General features: G+C 36.5%; 2 protein-coding genes and 1 pseudogene across 4 annotated transcripts in view; 1 reads left to right on the plus strand and 2 right to left on the minus strand.

Annotated features, from left to right (window-relative positions):
- Positions 1–86: 86 nt before the first annotated feature.
- Positions 87–27,326, plus strand: LOC139996390 (esterase FE4-like). Of its 3 annotated transcripts, none has more exons than XM_072020761.1 (8): positions 87–316; positions 25,078–25,366; positions 25,539–25,724; positions 25,845–26,050; positions 26,146–26,302; positions 26,401–26,727; positions 26,814–26,958; positions 27,033–27,326. In XM_072020761.1, exons 1-8 carry the CDS (start codon positions 89–91, stop codon positions 27,166–27,168), a joined length of 1,674 nt encoding a protein of 557 aa, XP_071876862.1. In that variant the 5' UTR covers positions 87–88; the 3' UTR covers positions 27,169–27,326. The 3 variants fall into 3 exon arrangements, with proteins under 3 accessions (XP_071876862.1, XP_071876855.1, XP_071876871.1); XM_072020754.1 differs by lacking the exons at positions 25,078–25,366; positions 25,539–25,724; positions 25,845–26,050; ... (2 more) ...; positions 26,814–26,958; positions 27,033–27,326 and adding exons at positions 470–758; positions 929–1,114; positions 1,232–1,437; ... (2 more) ...; positions 2,176–2,320; positions 2,395–2,829 and having other exon boundaries at positions 104–316; XM_072020770.1 differs by lacking the exon at positions 87–316 and adding an exon at positions 24,384–24,606.
- LOC139996432 (chitinase-3-like protein 1) lies at positions 18,953–21,297 on the minus strand (annotated as a pseudogene).
- Positions 27,215–27,631, minus strand: part of LOC139996218 (uncharacterized) — a 79,530-nt gene continuing 79,113 nt past the window's right edge. The window contains exon 49 of the transcript XR_011802171.1: positions 27,215–27,454. The gene's annotated coding sequence lies outside the window, so the exon portion shown is untranslated. The remainder of the gene's footprint in view (positions 27,455–27,631) is intronic.

The raw sequence follows: 27,631 nt of genomic DNA on the forward strand, positions 1-27,631 counted from the left end.
TGTGATAAACAGTGTTCAAATATACTTTAAGGTGCAACTTTTGATAGCAGACATTTAAATCTTTAAGAGACTGATAATATTGTTTGATATGATAAGATTACAAACTCGAGTTGCTCTAAACACTCGGATTCTGAATACAGAAAAGAGTGGCAGTATCAAGTTGGCAAGACTTTGGTTAACAATGAGTAAGCCGATAGTGCTTGTAAAACAAGGTAAATTGGAAGGCGCTGTATTGAAAAGTGCCCTAGGATTATCATATATCGGCTTCAAAGGAATACCTTTTGCTGCTCCTCCTATCGGAAATCTCAGATTTAAGGTATATTTCCGACAATTGTCTTTATCATGCTTTTACTTTATTATGACATTACTTTTGAAAAACGATTAATAAAAGTAGGTTACTCAATGTGATGCGTTACGTGGGTTATATTCACTTATTATAAAGGAATTTTAATATTTTTTGCGAAAATAGGATCCTCAACCACCTGAACCATGGACTGGTATCAAAGATACATCCAAAGACACGAAATACATTTGCCCACAATCGCAAGAAGTTCCACCTTTCGATGTTATTGGCAACGAGGATTGCCTTTACTTGAATGTTTACACAAATTCCCTTAATCAGTCGAAACCGGTTATGTTCTGGATACATGGAGGCGCATTCGTAGTAGGGAATTCGAGTTTCCACGAATCGAGGCCTGATTATTTACTCGCCAAAGATGTTGTAGTTGTCTCAGCTAACTACAGGCTTGGCGCATTCGGTTAGTTTTGGTTTAATTTTACGGTAAAACGACGCCTAATTCTGTCGACATCATATACGCATACATTCGGAAAATATCAAAAAAGAGATTGTGCTTGCAATTTAGAAACAAAATTTTTACTTTATGAATAAACAGAAAAGCTATAGAATTCCAGTTTTTTAAATTTCAAGGATTTTTAAATTTGGGTCACCGAGTCGCGCCAGGAAATCTAGGCTTGAAAGATTTAATCGCAGCTCTAGAGTGGGTGAAGGAAAATATTGCCAATTTTGGCGGAGATTCCAATAATGTTACGATTTTTGGGGTTAGTGCTGGAAGTACTCTAGTACATTCCTTACTCGTATCGCCTCGCGCGAAAGGTAAAACGTATTTTGATTACATCCTCGATAAAATTAAATCATATCTTTGTGATTTTTTTTTTTTTGTGAGTTTTTAAAAGACTTATGTTAATCCCGTTAGTTCGATACTGATTTTAGGACTGTTTCACAAGGCGATTTTGCACAGTGGAACGTTGACATGCCCTTGGGCAAGCCGAGGTGCTGAAAATCGTCCTAAACGTGGTTTTAAACTCGCTTCACTTCTTGGAAAAGATTCTAATGATCCTGTCGAAGTTGTCGAATTTTTACGAACGGTACCCGCTGAGGACATCGTGAAGGCTCAAGCCTCTCTGTTATCTCTGGAGGCAATAAGTTTTCTTTTAACATACTTCATAATTATAATCAAATATCGGAGATTGAAATAAACAGGATTCTTTATTTCGTCTTGTAGAAAGAGGTGGTTAGTAAACTTGCTTTTGGTCTCGATTATGACGAAGTGGCGGAGAATCCTGTTTTACCAAAACCGATCGAACAATTAATTGCAAAAGAAGCAGATGTGCCTGTGATAATTAGTTACACCGCTCAAGAATATATCATGTTCTTGAAAGGTGGGTTCAGTTAAAACACGAAGAAAGAAAAGTATTGTTTCTTGTTCATGCATCGATACTATACGATTTTTGTATTTCTCAGATAAAAGCGAAAAATCAATAAATTTCTTTAATCGGAATCTGTATAACCATGTGAAAACTTTGAGATCATTGAAGACGATAGAGGATGCAGAAATGGAGAAATTGTTCGAGCTGGTGAAAAATCAATATTTCGGTGGAAAACCGATCAGCGAAGAAAACATAAGCAAATATTCAGAATTGCTTACTCTTATTAATTTCGGCATTCCCGCGATGATGCTGTTAGAGGATCGAGTAAAAAGAACAACCGCGCCTAGTTATTTCTGTGTATTTTCGTATATTGGCAACGAGAAAGCCCCGACGGATCTCCTAGTAACACGACAGATTTCTGGTAAATACATTTTTTAAATTTATTATCGCATTATTATCAGATTATGTACACAACTATCAAACACGCTATTTACTTTTATATTCTAGGAGCATCTCATGTAGACGATATCGCGTATTTATTATATTTACCTAGATGTAAAACTGACAATCCTGGTCCTCCAACGGTTGGTACGAAGGATAGAATTACGTTAGAACGAATGACCAGAATGTGGACTAATTTTGCCAGAACTGGGTAAATTTTCAACATGATTTTAAAAAGCATGAATCTGAATTTTAGAATTTATATATCGTATATGTTTAATATAGAGATCCTACCTCAGTTAAAGATGAGTTTGTCAACGTTGAATGGAAGCCTGCAACGACGAAAGAGCTTTGTCATTTAAAAATTGACGACGAATTACAGTTGCTGTCTCTTCCACCACATCTTTTATCCTCTAAATAGGTCTCATCAATTGTTTTTTGTTTTAAGGAAGATCAATTTGCAATTTTTCTTACAACAACAAATTATCAAAAAATATTTTCATTTTCAGGGAAACATATTAAAACGTAATAAAAAATGCAATCTCTATTAATCTGTCTGAGTGTTAGATTATCTCGATGTCTTCATTAAACTGATCGAATTATATTTTTTATATAATTGTACTTATAGAAACAATGCCTGTCTGAAAATTGTTTCTATATTTATATAATATATTGTATTGATGTGTAATGATCAAATTCATTATATAATGTATTGTATAATTTTCATGTATTTTTATTACCCATAATTACATATATTCATATTTCTTAAATGACTATTAATTCATCTTTTTACATATATTACAATGCAATTATTGATTCTATTCATAATATTCTTGATTATATTACAATTAATACTTAATGTCGTGATTACTTTTTCTGCGAGATCGAAATTACATATAGGAACCTACAAAAAACGAATCACTGCACTTCACGACAGATGGAAGAATCATTGTTTATCGCATTGCAAACACAGCTGAACTGACGTAATACGTCCAAATCAGTAATCCGAAAGACAGCGTGATCTCGTAGGAAAAACGAAGGTCCACTTTTCCAATGACAATATCCCAATACGTATCATAAATAAAGTATCGTACATTTTTCTTTCTGAATGAATTCTCCATCGCTACATTGTCATAGGTTAGCCATGTTGAGGCAAGAAATTAAAACAGTTTTGGAAGAACAGACTTATGTACGCATCAACGGTATTTATAACAATATAATTGCACCACTGCATTTTCCACATGTATAATCCACTATAGTGGAAGTCGCACAAAATACGATGAGAAATTTTCGCACAATACGTCAAAATTGCAAGAGAAGAGTCAGCTCTATTTACAAGAAAATCGAGGACATATCGAATATCTATTGTAATTTGTTGTATTTTTTGTGGGCACTGTATATATGATTTATGGACGGGTCAATCGCAGTTTACGTCTCTGAATACCATAGTCTTCTTCTTTATGACTTGTACGTGGTAAGCTGCTTACCATATGTCGTTCGGATAGAGGTTGACTGTATGTTCCGCTGCTTATGTTGACCTTTTCTCGTTCTTGTAAGCAGGTTTACTCGCGTGCAGGGGTATCTTGGTCGATTTTTAACTGTCAATAACTAAAAAACAAACGGAAAATGCAATTCTTTTCTTGTTGATCTTCGTCCTACTTAGGCTTCAAGAATCACCCCTTAAATTTCCTGACATCTGTAGCCGGACACTCTGCATAAGGACCTTCGACTCGCGCGGGAGTATATTCTTCCCCGATTTGCCATACCGTATAGATCGAAATAGAAGTTTTACTTACTTATTAATAATTTAATTATTAATTTGTAACAATTAAACTAATACTTTACAACATTTAAACTATTATCTTATAAAAATTGTCATTCATTTATAACCTTTAAAATTAAACAACATTAATTTACAATTCTTGATCTATTAATTCCATACAGTTAAACTATTAATTTATAACAATCAAATTAATAATTTATAATAAATACGCTATTCATTTATAACAATTTATTATTAATCTAAAACAATTACTCCATTAATGTTCAACAATCATACTTTTAATTTACAACAATATGCTTGCCTGAATTAAAAACAATTATGCTCTAAATTTATAATAGTTATATCGTTCGACTATAATAATGCAGTTATTTTTATCATAAACTGGTATTCAATACAAATTAACACAGTTCTAAATCAAAAACAAGAATCACAGAAATGAGAATTTAATTTTAGCTTGTAAAAATTATAATTATAAAAATGGTTATTGTAACAAATTATTAAAAGCGTCAACTTACATTAACAATTTATTACATTTAAACTATTACCTTATAACACAAACTATTAATCAACAACATTTAAACTATTACTTTATAACATTTAAGTCATTAATTTATAACAATTAAACCATTAACTTATAACATTTAAGCCATTAATTTATTAAACTGCTAAAGGCGTCAATTTACAGTAAAAATTAAAAAATTATTAAATTTGATGGTGTTATAATGGAAAAACCGTCTTTCACAACAACAGCAAACCGTTAACGTTCGATGCACCTTCAGTCACCTTCGCAAGTACATGCAATGCGAAACTCGCGCACGACCTCATTTGCGTGTGGTCTCCCGTATCGTAAAGATCGAAAAATAACTTTTACAAATTGCAATAACAATTTATAACATTTAAACTATTAATCAACAACAATTAAATTATTACTTTATAATATTTAAGCCATTAATTTATAGCACCTAAACTATTAATTAACAACATTTAAACTACTAATAAACAACATTTAAACTATTAATAAACAACATTTAAACTACTAATCAACAACACTTAAACTAATAATCAACAACATTTAAACCATTAATCAGCAACATTTAAACTATTAATTTACAATATCTAAATTATTAATTGACAACATTTAAGCTATTACTTTATAACATTTAAGCCATTAATTTATAACAATTAAACCATTAACTTATAACATTTAAGCCACTAATTTATTAAATTGTTAATGGCGTCAATTTACAATAAAAATTATTAAATTTGATCGTGTTATAATGGAAAAACCACCTTTCACAACAACAGCAAACCGTTAACGTTCGATGCACCTTCAGTCACCTTCGCAAGTACATGCCATCAGGTATATATGCAATGTGAAACTCGCGCGCGAGCTCATTTGCGTGTCGTCTCCCGTACCGTAAAGATCGATGAGTATCTTTTACAAATTACAATAACAATTTATAACATTTAAACTATTAATCAACAACATTTAAACTACTAATCAACAACATTTAAACTACTAATCAACAATATTTAAACTACTAATCAATAACATTTAAACTATTGATTAATAACATTTAAACTATTAATCAACAACATTTAAACTATTAATTAACGACATTTAAACTATTAATTATTGACATTTAAATTATTAATCAACAACATTAAAACTATTAATATATTGTATTTAAGCCATTAAATTATAACATTTGAACTATTAATTTATAATATTTAAGCCATTCTAACATTACATTCTAACTTTTAACGTTTAAGCTATTAATTGACAACATTTAAGCTATTAATTTACAACATTTAAACTATTAATTTATAGCATTTAAACTGTTATTTTATACATGTAAGCCATTAATTTCTAATATTTAAACTATTAATTTATATCATTTAAGCCATTAATTTATAACATTTAAGCCATTAATCTAAAACAATTACTCCATTAATTCTTAACAATTATACCAATAATTTATAACCATATCCTCCCATTAATTCAAAGTAATTATGTTCTTAATTTATAACAGTTGTACCATTAATTGGAAGCAACTCTACATTCATTGATTTAAATGAATACCATCAATTCGTTGTGAGTAAATTACCGATTTATTTTGTTTTATTTAATATTTACGAAATCTTTGAAGTTCCTGAAGTGCTATTGTATTTCTATATAGCACTGTTTTTTAATTTTAAATTCTAAAGTATTTAATTTCTCATTTCACTATTTCATATAAAACCAGTGGTAACGCAGAGTGTACCTATTGAGTGTCTATGGATGGAATGTAATTTTCCATGTCTGCTCAAAACCAAGGAAACAGCACCGTATTCGTGGAATGAAGGAAGCAAGTGCAATTTAATAGAAGGCAGCGACAACTCACCATTCATCCATACGCACTACAATTGGTATCTTGCATGGTTTCGTTTCTTCGATGATAAGTTCAATATTCAAATATGATTGTGCAGATCCAAGTACTACAGCCATTCTAATTAATAAATTTCAATACACGCTACTTCTTTATTATAAAATAATTTTACATCTCTGCTTCCAATGCTTAAACACTGTTTATGTAAATGGGACCCGAGCGTAGTTACCTCCTCGTGGTGGGTCCCGGTAATTGGTATCGTTTTCCAAATAATAATACACCAACTACTATTTTGAATATTAGTATTATTATTTGAAAAACGATATCAAGCTAAAAACTACTTGAATATAGTCTGGTCTTGATCATCCAAAATAGTTTTGGTGATCTAGACTGGACTAAGACCCCCCCGCGGGGGCACCGTTGGACACCGTGGGACATCGTGGGACCCCGTAGGACACCGTGGGATGCGTGCGTTTTAGCTTTAATTAATCATAAGATAGATACATATGTTATGTGCATTGTAAGCTCATTCCGTACAAAGATACTTATCCATCTTGGAACGAAAAATATAAATCTCGTCTCTCTTGATCCCCTCGCTTACCACATTAAAAAAATTGTTCCCGCGATTTATCGGTTCGCGATCGCTCAGTTCTTTCAAACTGCCGCGCGGCGTACTCGCTCGCGCGTATTCCGGGTACGTGCGGGTCAACGTGCACTGGACAACTCTTTGGATTCGCGAGTCGCACAAGAACACCTCTAGTCTTGGTGACTACTCGACGACTGCTCGTCGTTTGCCTCGAATCGCGGGCGTTGTCATCACGCTGATGATACCTGTGAATCTGTTGACGATTGTCGCAGGTCCGCAATCCTGTCCGATTGGTACTTCGGTACTTGGACAGGGGACCTGCGTTTAATGTCCTCCGTAATTCTGTTCGAACTCGCGGGGGTGGACCCCACTGTTCAGTTGGGGCCTTGCCTTTGTAATCCTGTTCAGCGGTCCCTCCCCGGGTTCAACTGTTCAGTTGGAGTGTGTTAAATTGCAGGCCCATTTGCTGGACACTGGTATGATCGGTAAGTGCCATCGACCGTGATAAGATCCAAACGACGCGACAGGAATCGAGCGAAGGTCAATGCTTGCGCTTCCACTGAATCTTAGGGTTATCTGGTGCACGGGGGTACGTCACGTAGGTTTGTTAGTTCTTTCGAGAGATCGCGATTACGTTGGTTCGGGGCGAGCCGCGATTTTTCTTTCATCGTCTGATTGTTGAGGCTCCTTTCCCATAGTAGCCTCATTTCTTCTCTTTCGTTCCAAGTTAGACAAACGTATCTTTGATACGGAATGTTGCCGATAGGGTTGCGAATTATTGTACGATGTTTGTACCGATCGATGTAATCGTTGTGTGTGAGATACATGTTGCGTCGTGTGGGAGATAGATATTGCGTCGTGTAAGCTTTGTTTTACGTTTGTAAAGATTCGTGTAACTGCTGCGTAGGAGATAGGTGTTTCGCGGTTAGGCTACGAAATAACTATCTCTTCACGCAGGCCCATGATCGAGTAGAGTCAGAACTCGACATTCGTGCCAATAGGTTGAATGTCGAGACCGATGCATAATGTTAAATAACTCATGGGCGGGTCTCGTGCGTAGTCACCTCCTCGTGGTGAGACCTGGTAATTGGTATCGTTTTCTAAAAATTAATCAGTTGATTAATCTTTGGAAAACGATACCAAGCTAAGAACTACGCACCAGTCCAGTTCGGGTCACCAAAAGCCGCGAAAAGAATTTTGGATGATCTAGACTGGACTGCAACGTGGGACATCGTTGGACATCGTTGGACACCGGTGGACACCGTTGGACACCGTTGGACACCGTTGGACACCGTTGGACACCGTTGGACTCCGTTGGACACCGTTGGACACCGTTGGACACCGTTGGACACCGTGGGATATGTCTTGACTCTCAAATCCATTCTGAGTCCATTCTGTACAATGATACTTATCTGACTTGGAATGAAATATAAAAATCGATTCTGCTTTGCCACTGAGTCTTGCGATTATTTTGTGCACGGGAGTGCGTCGCGCGAGTCCATTGATTCTTTCGAAAGATCGCTAACGAACGAGTTCGCGCCGCGATTTGTCTTTTATTGTCTGTTTGTCCGGGCTTCTTTTTATTTTCTCATTTTTAAGGGAAGATTATTGTGGTGATGTTAGAGAATGTTAAACAGTTTAGCACAATGACTCGAATGTTCCTTTCGCAAGATGCGACTTTGTATATGCTGTGTCGATAGCTTCGATTAAATAAATTATCGTTCTATTTCCCATTTATGAAATCATTCTCTTATTTCAAACGAATTTTTAAGGAATTATCTTATTGTTTCAAATTGAGTTATATCTCAATAATTCACTTATGGAATTCAATTTCTTTTGTTGTATTATGTGAATTTGCTACAGTTAACGTCATAAACTTGCAACTTAGTAACAGTTAGATTCAAATACCTCGATACAAGGTTTCGCGCGCGTTTGTCGAGTATTCTTTAAGTATATTTAGTGAACTTTTGAATTCTTGCAAATATTTTCCAATATTTACAACACGCGACTATAGCGTATTTTAATGGAATGTATATTTCGTATTCTAATAACGAAAATTCACAGTATGTATTCTAATAGCGAACAGTATAATTCTTGCAAACATTTGCATTTCATTCACGATATTTGTAAGCATTTGTTCGCTATCGAGAAATATCTCACAATTTTCAACTAAATAATATTTTTCATATTTGTTCCAATTTCTTAATAATAATTTTTAAGTATAAAACAATAGCAGTATTTCCTAAATAAACGTTCGATAGGGAAAAGAAAAAATTATCGAAACAACGTTTCGCTTCTTTTCCACCCCCGCCCCTCCCCCCACAGCCCGCGCTACTAAACAGCTTTATTTTCAGGGAATATTTGTGACCGCGCGCAATGCGGTTGTAGAGTCAGTGTTTGTTACGCAACAGTTTCTTTTCAATATTTTAAAATCACGATAGTTTTGATCAAATTCGATCGAATAATCACACGCGAAAGTAATAAAATTTTATCAATCAAATTTGTACGCGATAATAGAATTCTTGTTCGCCGATTATAATTTAAGCGGTCGCGGTAACGTAGTCTTTTATTTTTCTTTCTTTATATATTTATTTTGTTGAATATTCGTTTTCGGTATTAGAGTCAGTGCCACCCTCAAGAGGATAAAGCCTCTCCAGGAGCTCAAGAATGTAAGTAGTTTTATATATTGTATTTCAATTTGTTCTATTTAGTATATTTTGTTTGAAATATTGTTAATTATAAAATAAAAATGATTGATAATTCAGAAAGCTGTAAATGTCCTTTTTAATTGAAATAAAGTCTTAGCATTAAAGTACAATAAAACTATCTGATACGTATGAAAAATTACTGAATGTTTTATTCTCAAATTTTTATATCAGAGTTCCAATTTACATACTTATTAGAGTTTAGTCTTTATTATTGCTAAAGTTTCGAGTTTGTTATTATGTATTAACGATATTAATGATATCTTATGTTTTGTTATAGACATATCACTGCTTCAACTAGTTCACCTTCTTTGGGAATCTTCTAACAGTGGCTCAAAAGCCAAGAATGTAAGTATCTTTACATATCGTATTTCTATTATATCTATTCTGTATATTTTTCTTTGATCACTACCGATTAAAAAATACAATTTGATTAAAAATTGTGGAGGTTAGCATCTTCTGAGGTTATTCTTTCATTAAAATAAAATAAGTGCTAAAGTCTTAATACCGAATTATGAAACAAATGACTAACATATTTCAGAAATCATTAGATTCTTAATTTTTAGATTTTCAACTTTCATATTAAAGTTTCGGTTTTTATACTTATCAAAGTTTATTAGATTTTCAAGCTTTATTATTACTAAAGTTGCTACAGTTAATAAAACTTCATTTTTCATTATCTCCAACTTTTCAAACAATCAGCGATCACTCATCGTCTTTTATTCTGTAACAGATCTTTCGCAACCCCCATTGCTACCATTGGACCTTACACGGTACCTGCTTGATGTTAGTCTCCTTGATGATATTCGCTAGGATAGCGCAGCATCCATGGTACGTCCTCTGTTTCCCCGCATCGAACGGTGAGTCGCATGCGTTTCTGTTCCTCCGGTCACTCAATCATGTCGTAGGATGAAAGGTCCGAATCGGCACGGGTGACCGGTTGTATTACGTAGAATTTTTTGCGAGCATAGTGACCGCGGGTATTTTTTATACCCGTGAGTAGTAACATTCTTTTTTCAAATTTATTAGTTTAGGATAGGTCTTCTTGCACATCGCGATTATAATAATTAGTTTTTTAATAGTTAGGTTAAACATATACATTTCCGAATATATTCGTGTTATTTATAAATATGCGTGTTAATATTCCGTATGAATATTTGCAAATGGCAAAAATATCTACACGAATATACCTGTATGACGTACTATACTTGATCTTAAGCAATGAATTGATCGTGACAATATTAAGTCATGTTCGTTTATTTCACTTTGGCTAGAATTTAAAATATGAGTTAAAATTCATTTTTTCCCGTACAATAATGTTTGAAATTTTACGTGCAAGAAGACACTTCGCGACAGGCAGATTTTTGAATCAAAGCAATAATTTTGAACGCTGTTTTTGCATTTTCGAGTATGCGCTTTGATAAAAAGATCGCCTGAGATTGTTTCTTTCTTAGTAATATATTTAGAGTCAATTATTTCATTTGATCGAGTCTCAGTTTTTTTTTTAATTAACGCTACCTTTTCTGCAATATTAAAATTTTGTTCCGATCTATTAAATTAAAAAGTAGAGTTACTTGGTTACTATTAAATTAATAAAGTAGAGTTAATCAGAAACGAGGTAGTAAAATATAAAATCAAAGAACGTTAGGCCGTTAAATAAAAATTGGACAAACTAATCATCTTTTTAGATCAGGATTTTCAGGTCTAACCCTTTCCGTGCCCATTGTCAGGACCTCATTCACGTGCCCAGGTGCTACTTGAATGGGAGAAAGACATTGGGCACGATGATCTAGAATTAAGTGATGTAATAATTTCTCAGCGACTGACGACGCGTTAGTGTATCGTGCACGACGTAATTTCCACATTGTGTATGTGTGTTATTAGGCCGTGGAATTGCGTCGCTTTTTCTCATTCGTTAAAACTTCAAATATTAAAAATGTCGAGACATATATCGATTCAGTTTACGTCTCGATACGATCACAATTTGTGATAATATCATCCACACGATTAAGTGTAATCACAGTCTTAATATTGCTATCAATTGCAATTATAATTCCAAGTTTGCTTATATTTATTTTAAAAATATAATTTCTTTAGACGTGAATTATCACGTTTTACGCGATGGTCACTAGCCTTCGTCGGTCGATTTCAGGAAAAAGGTACGTACCTTAGAGTGTGCATGTTTGCTAAGCTCGGGTGTCGGAGGCGTCCCGGGACGTCCTCTCTAGTGTAGGACCTTTGCGCCCGAGCGTTTGCGTGAGAACCGTGGAGCGAGTGTGTTGGTGTGCCTGCTTTGCTATTTTTTAAATATAGCGCTAGGTAGGATAGGTAGTATACTTTCTGGTGTGTCTGTTAATTATAAGTAGGTAGGGCCGGGCAGGTTGGCACAGTCTCTGGTCGGGTAGGCGCGTTTTCGTGTGACCAACCTGTTTCTGGAAATTGGTTTGAAAAATCGACGGTGAAACTGGCACGAGTAGAGCATGCTCTCGTCTCTGGTTTTGTCTGTCGATTTTTCGAATTTCGCGGTCGCGGTCGCGAGTGGGCGAACGAACGTTTATCGCTCGAGCACGCACGTGCGAGTGGGCAACGATCACCGCTGTGATCGTTGGTCAGTCCATGTGCATTTCGATCAGCTTCCGCGGTTTATATTTTTATTTTATAAGTTTTTTTTTTTTGTTTGCGATTTAGAAGTCTCGAGCTTAGATTTAAGTTTCAGCGGGCATTGCGCTCGAAGAAAGAAGAGGCTATAAGCCGAAGAGGCCCGACAAACTGTCACTCAAGAGGGCAACTACTAATGGCTGCCCACCCTCTGGGTCATCCAGAGCATGGGAAGTCATTATTGTTACTACTTTGTCATTATGCTCGCTTTAAGTATTTGTAGTAGTAGTAGTAGTTTTTGTTCTTTTGGCCGATGTATATATCGGTCCATCGTCCCATTGGGCACATCGCGATTTTTTTTATTAGTGTCGCGACAGATTAATTACGAGTTGAATTAGAGTTGCGAAACAACATCGCGGCTTTTCATTAGTGTGGCGGAAAATGATTACGGTTTGAATTAGAGTTGCGATAAAATGATAATCGCGTTTAATCGCTTTAGAGTTGCGAATTACGATAGCGCGATTGTCTTTTGCAATTTTTATTATGAATTTTTAGAATTGCTTATAGAACTATACGTATAAGAATTTATCCTGTTTTCTATTGATTAAAATTAGATTGTACAAACGTTAGTTCTTAATTAATTTTATAGTATTGCAAGTAGCAATACCAGAATATTTTTCATATAATAAATAGTAATTTTTATTAAATTCACTTTAAGAGTTAGCGTTGCGATACCGTTCCATCGCGAGTTCTACTAATTTTTCCCTTTAGCGTTGCGATAACGAATGATCGCGTTTTATCAAGTAGAGTTGCGTTTACAAAATGCCCAAACCCTCCGACTGCATTTGTCGGACACTGTTCCTGGATCACACGTACAGCTGCAAAAGCTGTGCAAGTGTGATCGTTCATCGGCAACCTCCTAAATGGTTGCACTACGATCTCTTGCTATTAGTGTTGCGTATTGCTTAAATACGAGTGCATAGATCTATATTTATTAGCGTTGCGTATCAAATTTCGGGAATCTTCAGAATTTTTTTTTTTTTTTAATGGTAGATTTATTTATATTGCAGACATAATGAAGCACTCGTCGCGTTTTATTTTGAGAATTTTCTGTTTCATAAATATTAATAGTAAATTAGCGTTGCGAAACAAGAATAATCCGTTCCACTCACGGTTTATTGATCGGGTTTATATAGAGTGGAAAACGATCGAATCTTTGTAGCCCTTCTGGCTACTGCTTTGTTTCTTTTTCAGCGCCCCTTATTAATGCGCCCCTTATTAGTACGTTTATTACTGAAAATACTGCTAAAAGACTTATTCCTGTATCAGCGTTAACGTTACCATGATTGTTAAAATACAGTACTTTATTACGAATGTAATATATATATATATACATGTATGAGATTATGAACGATTTCATGCGTAACAAAGTATTATAATGAAATATCTTAATATTGCTACGAAGGCTTGAAATATTTTAAAAAATTTAATTCATTGCTATTAGAATTAATGCTGATGATTGTTCGTTCTTAGAACCATAACTTTTAGAATCCTTTCGGCCGCGATATTTTCAATCTTTTAACAGTAACATAGGAGTAACAGTAGTTTTATAAATATTCGAATTTCATTTGCATGAAACAAAAGTTCATTCGCGATCATCGTCACGTTTGTAGCAAAAATTCTGCAAAATACGATTTATGCGCATATCTTTCGGTTCACTATGTTGCGAGTCACTATGTTGTTGTAGGAAATAACAGATACCGTTAAAAGTTAAAAGACAAAGTATGTGATTTTATAATAATCGGAATTTCTCTCATCTTAGTTATTTCATATGAAATTCTCAAGTTTTAATTCAGTTTAAATTCAATTACTTAAAATTCTTATTCTCGACGTAACCCTAGTTTCGATTAAAAAGATACAAATGATTCTCTATATTTGCTAAAATTTAAACAATAGTAATTTGATCTATAATTGGACATTATTAATAGTTTATTTTTCATATATAAAATGACCTCGTTTTAGAGATGCCTGTTTCTTTTATATATCAAATTCAGTAAATGAGTTTGTTTCAGATTTATTAATTTACAGAAAATACATTTCAGTTACATATTTTAACGTTTCATAGCATATAAAATATATATGCAAGAGGCCCAAATGATTTTTCTTTCATAGCCTGATTGTTCTTGTTATCACATTATTAAAAGAAGTATATTACGGTACCGCCAGAGTTCATATCTTTCGATATCTTCAAAAGTTTAGTACAAAGAGTTCTATGTCCTTTTTGCAAGACTCTAAATTGTATATGCAGTATCGGTATTTTCATTCTCCTTCTCTCGATTCAAGTTAGACAAATGTATCTTTGTTACCGAATGCTGCCAGTATGGTTGCGAATTATTGTACAATATTTGTACTGATCGATGTAATAACTTTCGCAGATTAATCAGTTGATTAATTTTTGGGAAACGATTACATCGATCAGCACAAACATTGTACAATAATTTGATACCAACCTAAGAACTACGCAAATACAGTGCAGTTTGGATCGCCAAAAGCCACGAAGAGAATATTGGGTAATCTAAACTGGACTGCACCGTGGGACACCGTCAGACACCGTTGGACACCGTGGGACAGCGTTGGACACCGTGGGACAGCGTTGGACACCGTGGGACAGCGATGGACACCGTGGGACAGCGATGGACACCGCGGGACTACGTTGGACATCGTTGGATAGCGTTGAACAACGTTGGACACCGCGGGACTACGTTGGACATCGTTGGATGGCGTTGAACAACGTTGGACAACGTTGGACAGCGTTGGACACCGTCGGTCTAGTGTGGGTCACCAAAAGCCGCGAAAAGAATTTTGGATGATCTAGACTGGACTGCAACGCGGGACATCGTGAAACATCTTTGGACACCGTGGGACAACGTTGGACACCGTGGGACAGCGTTGGACAGCGTTGCACGGCGTTGGTCAACGTGGGACAGCGTTGGACATTGTTGGATAGCGTTGAACAACGTTGGACAACGTTGGACAGCGTTGGACACCGTCGGTCTAGTGTGGGTCACCAAAAGCCGCGAAAAGAATTTTGGATGATCTAGACTGGACTGCAACGCGGGACATCGTGAAACATCTTTGGACACCGTGGGACAGCGTTGGACACCGCGGGACAACGTTGGACAGCGTTGGACACCGTCGGTCTAGTGTGGGTCACCAAAAGCCGCGAAAAGAATTTTGGTGATCTAGACTGGACTGCAACGCGGGACATCGTGAAACACCTTTGGACACCGTGGGACAACGTTGGACACCGTGGGACAGCGTTGGACACCGTCGGTCTAGTGAGGGTCACCAAAAGCCGCGAAAAGAATTTTGGTGATCTAGACTGGACTGCAACGCGGGACATCGTGAAACACCTTTGGACACCGTGGGACAACGTTGGACACCGTGGGACAGCGTTGGACACCGTGGGACACCGCGGGACAACGTTGGACACCGTGGGCCACGTTGGACATCGTGGGACATCGTTGGACATCGTGGGACATCGTTGGACATCGTTGGACATCGTTGGACAACGTTGGACAACGTTGGACACCGTGGGACAACGTTGGACACCGTGGGACAACGTTGGACACCGTGAGACCACGTTGGACACCGTGGGACAACGTTGGACACCGCGGGACAACGTTGGACATCGTGGGACAACGTTGGACATCGTGGGACACCCACCGGGGGACACCGTGGAATGCGTGCGATTTAGCCTTAATTAATCTTAAGATAGATACCTATGTTAAGTGCATTGTGATCTCATTCGGTACAACGATACTTATCCATCTTGGAACGAAAAATAAGAATCTCGTTTCCCTTGACTTCATTGCTTACCACACTTGAAAAATTGTACCCGAGATTTATCGGTTCGCGATCGCTCAGTTCTTTCAAACTGTCGCGTGACGTACTCGCCTGCGCGTATTCCGGGTACGTGCGGGTCAACGTGCACTGGACAACTCTTTGGATTTGCGAGTCGCACAAGAACACCTCTTGTCTTGGTGACTACTCGACGACTGCTCGTCGTTTGCCTCGAATCGCGGGCGTTGTCATCACGCTGGTGATACCTGTGAATCTGTTGACGATTGAGTCGCAGGACCGGAATCCTGCCCGATTGGTACTTCGGTACTTGGACAGGGGACCTGCGTTTAATGTCCTCCGTAATTCTGTTCGAACTCGCGGGGGTGGACCCCACTGTTCAGTTGGGGCCTTGCCTTTGTAATCCTGTTCAGCGGTCCCTCCCCGGGTTCAACTGTTCAGTTGGAGTGTGTTAAATTGCAGGCCCATTTGCTGGACACTGGTATGATCGGTATGTGCCATCGACCGTGATAAGATCCAAACGACGCGACAGGAATCGAGCGAAGGTCAATGCTTGCGCTTCCACTGAATCTTAGGGTTATCTGGTGCACGGGGGTACGTCACGTAGGTTTGTTAGTTCTTTCGAGAGATCGCGATTACGTTGGTTCGGGGCAGGCCGCGATTTTTTTTTCATCGTCTGATTGTTGAGGCTCCTTTCCCATAGTAGCCTCATTTCTTTTCTTTCGTTCCAAGTTAGACAAACGTATCTTTGATACGGAATGTTGCCGATAGGGTTGCGAATTATTGTACGATGTTTGTACCGATCGATGTAATCGTTGTGTGTGAGATACATGTTGCGTCGTGTGGGAGATAGATATTGCGTCGTGTAAGCTTTGTTTTACGTTTGTAAAGATTCGTGTAACTGCTGCGTAGGAGATAGGTGTTTCGCGGTTAGGCTACGAAATAACTATCTCTTCACGCAGGCCCATGATCGAGTAGAGTCAGAACTCGACATTCTTGCCAATAGGTTGAATGTCGAGACCGATGCATAATGTTAAATAACTCATGGGCGGGTCTCGCGCGTAGTCACCTCCTCGTGGTGAGACCTGGTAATTGGCTTCATTTTTCAAAAATTGATCAGTTAATTAATCTTTGGAAAACGAAACCAAGCTAAGAACTACGCAGCAGTCCAGTTTAGATCACCAAAAGACACCGAAGAGAATTTTGGATGATCTAGACTGGGCTGACACGCCCCTGCGAGGTCAACGCGGGGCACCGTGGGTCACCGTGGGACACTCTGGGATACTCTGGGACACCGTGGGACACCCAGGGACACCGTGGGATGCGTGCGTTTTAGTTTTAATTAATCGTAAGATAGATACATATGTTAATTCCATTGTGTGCCCATTCTGTACAATGATACTTATCTAACTTGTAGCGAAATATAAAGAACTATTCTCCTTTTATTTCATAGCATCTTAAATATGCAATATGCTTAAGGTTCATAAGAATAAGAGAAATAAACGAAGCCAACAAAAGAATGAAGCTAATATTACGAAATAATGTTTGAACTTTACCAATCAGCGAATAACTATACATATTTTATAGCATTTTACTAAGCTTTCTTTGATCGAATTTGTTTCTTCCATTGAATTTGTTTCTTGTATTGAATTTATTTCTTCTATTAAACTTTTTTCTTCGATTGAATTTTTCTTCCCTTTCCCTTTATTATGTTTCTACAATTTTCCCTCAGACCATAGCGATAAAACAAAAATACAGTTAAGAGTTATAAAATGACACCCATTGCACAATTTCACCATACAACAAGATAAAATTCCTTTAAAATTCCTTCGTCAATCGGCAAACTCCACATTCTATAGCCGCAATTTTTCACCAGAGAAAGAACATCTTCTTAAAGAAAGGAAAGAAACAAGAAGTGAAAATTCAGGTTTCGCACGAAACAGGCAATCGGGCTATCGATGCTTTCTAATGACTCGAAAGGCATCCGTCATCAAAAATTGACACCAGGACCACCAAATTTTTTTGGTTCACACCGTCTTAGATCAGCAACTAGAAGCGTATGGCCATACCGAATGACAATATCTCTTACTTCCTATTTATTTATTACATCGATATCTACAAAGAAATGTTTCATTTAAATAATAATAATAATGTGTTTATATACATATGTGTATCTACTATTAAATTTTTCATCAATACTTACATTTCTGATAATATGCCACGAAAGCCTTAGAAATAGCTTGGCACATACCATAAATTTGTGTTACATGACCACCACAGTTTACTTTTACTTTAGTATCAACTCCAGAAGACTTTTCCTACACAAGAAGAATGCATAACAATAATTAACATAATATTATTGAAATGAAGACGTTCTTATTTTAGTGAATACGAGGTATCGGTATTACTATTTTGATGTTCACAAATAGTCTTTTTCGGAATAGGAGAGTATCGCAGGAAAACATTGAGAAAAATTGAAAAGCTGTATTTTTGTCATGAGAGACGACGTTGTTAGATAGATATTTTTGAAATTCGATGGAATCGACGTATTATCGAATACATACTTACTTTGACGAGTAAGAAAATGAATTTTTATTGCGATACTCGAGGTTGAAGCAATTCCAGGGAACGTCGATTCCTATTCCAATCGAATTCAAACTACAAGTGCCTTTTGCTTCTAAGTGCACTATACAAATGGCTCGAGATCGATCGATTATTATTAAACGAGTTTCATAATTATTATTTTGGACCAAGTTTGTACACAGGAAGAATATTCGTGTTCTCCTAATTCTCAACTTTATTCTCCAATTCTTTACGATGTTATTGCTCATGAAAGAATTGTGTATGTATACGTTTGCGTTAATATAATTTTGTTAGAGGAAATACATGCCATGACGATGTAGCTATGATAAGTGATAATGATAATGATAATAACTGGTAATGATGACAGCTGATATTAGTTTTATTTTATAATCATTTATAGTCGTTTTTTGAAATAATCATTTATTACAGTATGTTTAGAACTGTATTTAAAATATTACGTTCCGTTACAAAATACATTATCTCGTTTGATGTAACGCGTATCTTATTTTATATCTTCGTATCGATCTAACAATCAGGAACATCACATCTCACATCTATAATTGCAACCGTTGAACGTTTTATCAAATACAATTCCAGAAATGCAATGAAATGTATTTACCAGATATTTGTTGCGTACGTGTCGATAATAGTAAAATATTGAACAATCTTTTGGATCTCGAACATAGTCTTCCTGCGTGCACGCAGAATCCGATGACGATAGTGTTGGTAGTTTAGTTTCGACCACGCGAAGGAGCAGCAGTTGGAATATATCCTTTCAACACCGTATTTATGGTGTTTAGAAGCGGATACCTTTCACCGCATACACCGTTGAAGTCATCGGTTTCGATGCTCCACAGCATCATACCACCAAGTCCCTTAGACACGACGTACTTGGCCTTCTCTTCAACAGATCTAGCAACGTAGACATATTACTTTACATTCTTATTTCTATATCTTTAATCTCTCTTTTCACGTTCTCGTAACAGCGAATACTCACATAGTGTCATCGTATCCAACCCATTGGTTGCCCCTGAAAGCGTAAGGTACACGTTGTTCAGGTTCGCGTTGCACCGTCCATCCTCGTTGAATATATTCGCAGATCTCGTTGTAACCAAGCATACCACTTTCTCGCGTGTAAGGACCAGCTTTTCCAGGACCAATGGTTTCAGAACCTACGCCATTCTTCGAGGGCTTCGCCAAGGTGAAGGATCTACCGTAAGCAGGAACGCCAACAACGAGCTTGTCAGCTGGTGCACCTTGTTCGAGCCAATATTCGACAGACTTATGCTAAAACGTAAATGTTCCCGTACATCAGAATCGATGTATCGAATATTTGTCGAATAAAAGTTGAAGACAACCGAGAATGCAATTTTACCATGTTGAGCTTAGCTTGTTTCCCAAATTCCTGAGAGGACGGATATAGAGGAGCGTTAACCGCTGCGAAATCGTTCCACGGTCCATTCAAGTCGTACACCATCAAATTAATTAAGTGAGGATATTGCGCCATTTGCGAAATATCGTAAGATTTAGAAGCCGAGTTTTCAGCAGCACCGACCGCCACGCTGAGGATGTAATCGTATTTGTCGAATTCTTCTCTCAGCTCCTTCAACAACGTGACGTAGTTCTGTATGTCGGCTGGTTTGCCACCGCGTTGATTCGGATATTCCCAATCGACGTCGAAACCGTCGAAATCGTACATCTGCAGAAATCTAATCACGCTCCGGATGAATCGCGCACGTTTTATAGGATTCGCGAAAACCCTGGAATACTTGGAGGAACCTTCGTTCCAACCACCTATCGCTATCAAGGCTTTCAGTTCTGGATTCAGTTGACGAAGTCTGGTGAATTTTCCATAACCATCTCTACCGCTTGGTAGATCCATCCACTTATCCAATATTCTGATGTTACCATCCTCAGAGATACCAATGAAAGTATAAATTATATGAGTGCATAGAGCGGGATCTATATCGGTTGGTTCGAATCTTCCAAGTCCAGGACGATAAGCTGACCAGCTACCATAGTAGCAAACGATTTTCTCTGAATATCGGAAACGGATTATCGTTATTACTGTAATTTAAGCTGCACGTTATTGCAATTCGATAGAACAGAATATATTTAAGATCGCGGAATTATTTAACGTTACTGATAACGAGGTTTAAACGGAAATTTATCGGTCGTTAGTTTTATCAGTAATTATGTATTTGATACTTACTATCGGTCGTGTTGTTCGCAGTGGCATACGCCATAAAAGCAATCAGGAACAGCGCCTTCAACATCTGATAATAAGCAACCTTTGTTAACTATTAACGATAGAAATTTCATCGTTGGAAATGCAAATAACGGAGAGCTTAATTCGAAATATCGTGTTAATGTTTTAAAATTGATTAATTAAATTGTTATCGATTTTAACAAGATCACACATATCGTTGTACAAGCACTAGCTATAAAATTGTGAAAATAAAATGCGCGAAAGAATTCTTTCAAAGAGGAGTTTGAATAAATCTATCGTTGAACGTCACGTTTATACTTCAAATATACTTTTACCTTTAAATTGACACAGGTGTGTATGTAAGACAAATAGCGACGAACGACGTCTTTACTTGCTCGCTGTAAAACTGAAATAACAAATAACGCTAAACCGTATAAAATGAAAAGCGCACTGTGAAAAATATTAAAAATAGACAACATTGCTAAATGAAAGAAATGTTCAAGCGTGAGTATATATTTCACGATAAAATGTACTAACGCAGTGAAAACTAACACAGTAAAATAGAACTTTTATCTACTGTCACATACGACGCTATATAAATATTAAATATAAAACAAAGTTAAATAAATAAGAATTGTTAAATAAACGTTACCTGCTTCAAAATTTGCAGAGCTCAACTTGCACTTGCCGCAGCCGGTATCGGTATGTCACAGTTCACAAAGCGTAAGGGACTTGATATATCACCTAACTCCGACAAGTATCTTAAACGCATTTATCGCGTATTAGGTACCGACTAGCAATTTTTTCTCAGATATGTTGACTCAGACTTTTATATACTAAACTTCAAACCAGCCCGCTAGTTGATAACTGATTTAAACACTATATCATCCATCAAACGCTCATCCGGGCTTAGTTACAATCAGAGTGTGACATGAAAATGAATCATTATCGTGTTTACTTTTTTTCCTTTAATATCCACTATCAATTCACGGCTTATCAATCGCTACAAACCACCAGATGTTTGACTATGTTGAATATAACAATCTTTTTTGTACGAAGGAAAACATTACGATAAAGTTGGCAGAGAGGTGTTCAATAAATTTCAAATCGACGATATGACAATTATAAATACTGTAAAATCTTGTTAACTCGAATCTCACGGGAAAAGTTGAAATTTTCCAGTTGTGGAGGTTTCGACTTATCGAACTTTTCGACTAAGTGAGGTTTTCGACGAACAAAACTCGACTTACAGAGGCCGCTTACGTGGATCATATTTTTCGGTTTACACATATTCAGAGGCGCAGAGGCGCGTAATTTGCTTTTTATTTGGCTGACGAAACACATACAGTTTGCATAGGAGACATATGGTGACACGGTACTTCGAGTTATAGACACAGCGATGATAAAACCGTAACTTATGTGGGTGAACTTCGACTCGAAGAAATCGAGCTTCTAAACAACTGTACTAAACGTACAGGAAATGATTCGAGTTAGAGGGAGATTATATTTCTATATTTTTCTATCTTTATATTATATAGATTTGCAGAAGTTTTTACAGCGAAGCGAAAGGGAACGAAGACAAATTTTGTCTTATAGACGTTTTCGAATTACAGAGGTTTCGATTTATCGAACTTTTCGACTAAGTGAGGTTTTCGACGAACAAAACTCGACTTACAGAGGCCGGTTACGTGGATCATATTTTTCGGTTTACACATATTCAGAGGCGCAGAGGCGCGTAATTTGCTTTTTATTTGGCTGACGAAACACATACAGTTTGCATAGGAGACATATGGTGACACGGTACTTCGAGTTCTAGACACAGCGATGATAAAACCGTAACTTATGTGGGTGAACTTCGACTCGAAGAGATCGAGCTTCTAAACAACTGTACTAAACGTACAGGAAATGATTCGAGTTAGAGGGAGATTATATTTCTATATTTTTCTATCTTTATATTATATAGATTTGTAGAAGTTTTTACAGCGAAGCGAAAGGGAACGAAGACAAATTTTGTCTTATAGACGTTTTCGAATTACAGAGGTTTCGACTTATCGAACTTTTCGACTAAGTGAGGTTTTCGACGAACAAAACTCGACTTACAGAGGCCGCTTACGTGGATCATATTGTTTGGTTTACACATATTCAGAGGCGCAGAGGCGCGTAATTTGCTTTTTATTTGGCTGACGAAACACATACAGTTTGCATAGGAGACATATGGTGACACGGTACTTCGAGTTATAGACACAGCGATGATAAAACCGTAACTTATGTGGGTGAACTTCGACTCGAAGAAATCGAGCTTCTAAACAACTGTACTAAACGTACAGGAAATGATTCGAGTTAGAGGGAGATTATATTTCTATATTTTTCTATCTTTATATTATATAGATTTGCAGAAGTTTTTACAGCGAAGCGAAAGGGAACGAAGACAAATTTTGTCTTATAGACGTTTTCGAATTACAGAGGTTTCGAGTTAATGAGATTTTACTGTATTACATTTACAGATATATGTATACGTATAATATCGCGAGAACAATTGCTTTGAACGCGATATATTTCCTGGTACTGTATTACTTATCAGTTGTTTTCGATTATTTTTAAATCAAACGTTATGCTAAAGCTAATGTCACTGTCGGGCGATAGTTTTTAGAAAAATATCTGATAAAAAGACCGCAAAGTATACAGGGCGAGTTACTCGAGATTTTAAGCTGAAATATTTTCAATGCTGTTAATTATATCGCGAAGTTTTTCGAATAAAAGTTGAATAGCTTCGGAGAGAGAGATATATTTTAGTGTATCCAGTTTTTAGTTTTACTTACTAGTCATGTGATTTGTTTTTTAAATAAAATCATACATTTTTTAAGAACGTTAATCGATGCAACTCGAGATTCTCTATAGAAAATTATTAACCCTCTTACGTCGACAAACTAATAGTTTAGTAGATATTTTAACTCTTAGTTCGTAAAACTTATGGAGGATATGGATCGTATGGAGGATAAGGAAAACGAAAACAGAAGTTGCTATTTGTTTCATGTTCCATACCCGCGCACACGGTTTTTGTTAATCATCGATGATACGAACAATGTTTCGTACAAATATAAGCAAACGCGAAGCCTCGAACGCTTGCAGCGGTTGTCTGACTTTCGTCACCCTCGGTTCTAAGAAGACGAGGGCAAAATACTCGAGAGTGCCATATGTGAAATTCTCTGCGGAACTGTGTCGTGGGATAGCGGGTCCCAAGGATTTCCTATACTCTAACATTTTTGGAAAATATTTTTAATCGTTTTAATACAATAAACGTGTATTTAAAAATTTCGGTTTCATAGTTACATACCTGGTATTTTAGTGTTTAGCAAAAAATAAATTTTATATTCCATACTATACATGTTCCAGACTATATGTATTCTTTAGCGATCTACTTATAAATGGTAATCGTAATAATATGTAGTACTATGTAGACAGGAAGATTATATAATATTTAAACTACATATTTATAAGTTTTTTAACGTAGATTATTGTCGTTTGAAATATGTAGCTTTGACGAACTGTCTGATAATAGTAATGGACGTGACAGTGACAATTGTATAGAACTCATATCGCTATGAGGATACATAGTTTTGTGCGCAAAAAGGTATGACAGTGTCAAGTTGGCAAGAACTTTGTGAACAATGAGCAAACCGTTAGTAACTGTGAAGGAAGGAAAATTGAAGGGCGCAGTATTGAAAAGTGCCCTAGGATTATCATATATCGCTTTCAGAGGGATACCTTTCGCTGCTCCTCCTATCGGAAATCTTAGATTTAAGGTACGTTTCCGGTACTTGTTCTTGATTTATTTTTATTATTTATCACGCCATGTCAAACATCATCTTGTAGTAATCGTAATATGTATGAATTGTAAGAAATATGTGATAGCGGAGTTGAAACTCCGATCTTTCTCTATGTTAAAAACGGCACCGAGGTCTCCTATCTATTTCCTATTTCATGATTCTCGGTTTTCGAATGTGAACTCAATTCCCATAATTATATCGTTTATGCGAAATCGAAAAATTGTGGAATTGAAATTATTTTACTACATTTTGTTCAAACCATTCGAAATAGTTATTTTACCATTGGAAACAAGTTGAGGAAATTACCTAACGTTACAGTAAGTTTAAAGTACCGTTTAATAGAATCTGATTAATACGAGTGATTTGCACAGATAGTTAAAGTAGTGTGTCATGTAATGTTGTATTTATTTTCCATCCAAGTGTCCTTCTTTTTTCTTACAAAAATAGGATCCTCAACCACCTGCACCATGGACTGGTATCAAGGATACATCCAAAGACACGAAATACATTTGCCCACAATCGCAAGAAGTTCCACCTTTCGATATGATTGGCAACGAGGATTGTCTTTATTTGAATGTTTACACGAATTCTCTTGATCAATCGAAGCCGGTTATGTTCTGGATTCATGGAGGGGCATACATGCTAGGAAATTCGAGTTTCCACGAATCGAGGCCTGATTATTTACTCGCCAAAGATGTTGTGGTTGTCTCAGTTAACTACAGGGTTGGCGCATTCGGTTAGTTTTGGTTCAGTTTTACGGTAAAACGACGCCTAATTCTGTCGACATCATATATGCATACATTCGGAAAATATCAAAAAAGAGATTGTGCTTGCAATTTAGAAACAAAATTATTACTTTCTGAATAAACAGAAAAGCTATAGAATTATCCAGTTTTTTAAATTTCAAGGATTTTTAAATTTGGGTCACCGAGTCGCGCCAGGAAATCTGGGCTTGAAAGATTTGATCATAGCTTTAGAGTGGGTGAAGGAAAATATTGCCAACTTTGGCGGAGATTCCAATAATGTTACGATTTTTGGAGTTAGCGCTGGAGGAGCTTTAGTGCATTGCTTACTCGTATCGCCTCGGGCAAAAGGTGAAACGTGATTTTGACTACGTTCTTGATAAAATTAAATCAAATCTTTGTGATTCATCGAGATATATCGAGGATCCTAAAAGATTTGTTAATCCCATTAGTTCTTATGTTGATTTTTAGGACTCTTTCACAAAGCGATTTTGCAGAGTGGCACATTGACGTGCCCTTGGGCAACTGTGAAGATTGAAAATAGTTCCAAAGGCAGTTTTAAACTTGCCTCGCTCCTTGGCAAAGATTCTAACGATCCTGTCGAAGTTTTTGAATTTCTACGAACAGTGCCCACCGAGGACATCGTAAAAGCCCAAATTACGCTTTTATCTCCTGAGGCAACAAGTTTTCTTTTAACATACTTCGTTAATTATAATCAAACATCGGAGACTGGAACGAACAAAGAATTTGAACTCGTCATTTTGTATCGTAGAGAGAGAAGGCCAATGACCTACCTTTTACACCAAGCAGTGACGAAGTGGCGGAAAATCCCGTTTTACCAGAACCGATCGAACAATTAATTACGAAAGAAGCAGATGTGCCTGTGATAATCAGTTACGCGAAACACGAATATTTGATGATCATAAAAGGTGAGTATAGTAAAAAATTAAAGGAAAGAAGTGGAAGATATTGAAGATAATTGTTTATTGCACGAACAATGATACTGTGCGATTTTCGTGTTTCTCAGATAAGAGCGAAGAAATAATAAGTGCTTTCAACCAGTATCTCTATGATCACGTGAAAAGTTTGGGATCATTGAAGAAATTAGGGGATGCCGAAATAAAACAATTGTTCGAGTTGGTAAAAAATCAATATTTCGGTGGAAAACCGATCAGCGTGGAAAACTTAACCGAATTTTCAGAATTACTCAGTCTTATTCATTTCGGTATTCCCGCTATGTTGGTGCTAGAGGATCGGGTGAAAAAAATGACCGCGCCTAGTTATTTTTGTGTATTTTCATACGTTGGCAATGAGAAAACCCCCACGGATCTCCTAATAACACGACAGATTTCTGGTAACTTTAATTTTTACATCCATTACCGCATAATTATCGGATTATGTGCACAACTATCAAACACGATATTTGCTCTTATACCGCAGGAGCGTCTCATACCGACGATGTCGCGTATTTACTATATTTACCTAGATGTAAAACTGACAACCCTGATCCTCCAACGGTTGGTACGAAGGATAGGATTACGTTAGAACGAATGACCAGAATGTGGACGAATTTTGCTAAAACTGGGTAAATTTTCAACGTGATTTTAAAAAGCACAAATCTGATTTTTAGAATTTATATATCGTATATGTTTAATATAGGAATCCTACCTCAGTGAAGGACGAGTTTGTCAACGTCACTTGGAAGCCTGCAACGAGGAAAGATCTGTGTTATTTGAAAATTGACGACGAGTTACAGTTGCTGCCTATTTCACCGCATCTTTTATCCTCTAAGTAGATTACGTCAATATTTTTTTTGCGTGGGAGGAAAATTAATTTTGGGAGAATTTTTATTTCGTTTTATTCACATGTAATTTATAATAATACATGTAATCGCTTTCTTACGTTTAGAAGAAAGCAAAGGGTGCAAAGGAAGTAATAAATACGTTACATATTCTCTACGCTTGTAAAATGTTACTGACAGCTATTTACACGCATCGACCATGCAAACGAATCTTTCTTTCTCGTTTGCAATAAATTTGCGAGTATCTCGAAATCCAAACTCTCGAAATCATCGAAAATATCTACACAACGGAAAATGTAAATGTCAAAGATCAAGTCTTATTCGTGACTTCAATGCGCCGAAATGTTTTTTCAGTGTAATTTCGACGAAGAAGAAGAGATAAAGAATGGCAATGAAATAAATTGTAAATATGTTGTACCTATGCTATAAATATTCATCTCAGGTTACGTAGGGCTGA

This window comes from Bombus fervidus, chromosome 2 (assembly GCF_041682495.2).
Source record: "Bombus fervidus isolate BK054 chromosome 2, iyBomFerv1, whole genome shotgun sequence".
Lineage (NCBI taxonomy): Eukaryota > Metazoa > Arthropoda > Insecta > Hymenoptera > Apidae > Bombus > Bombus fervidus.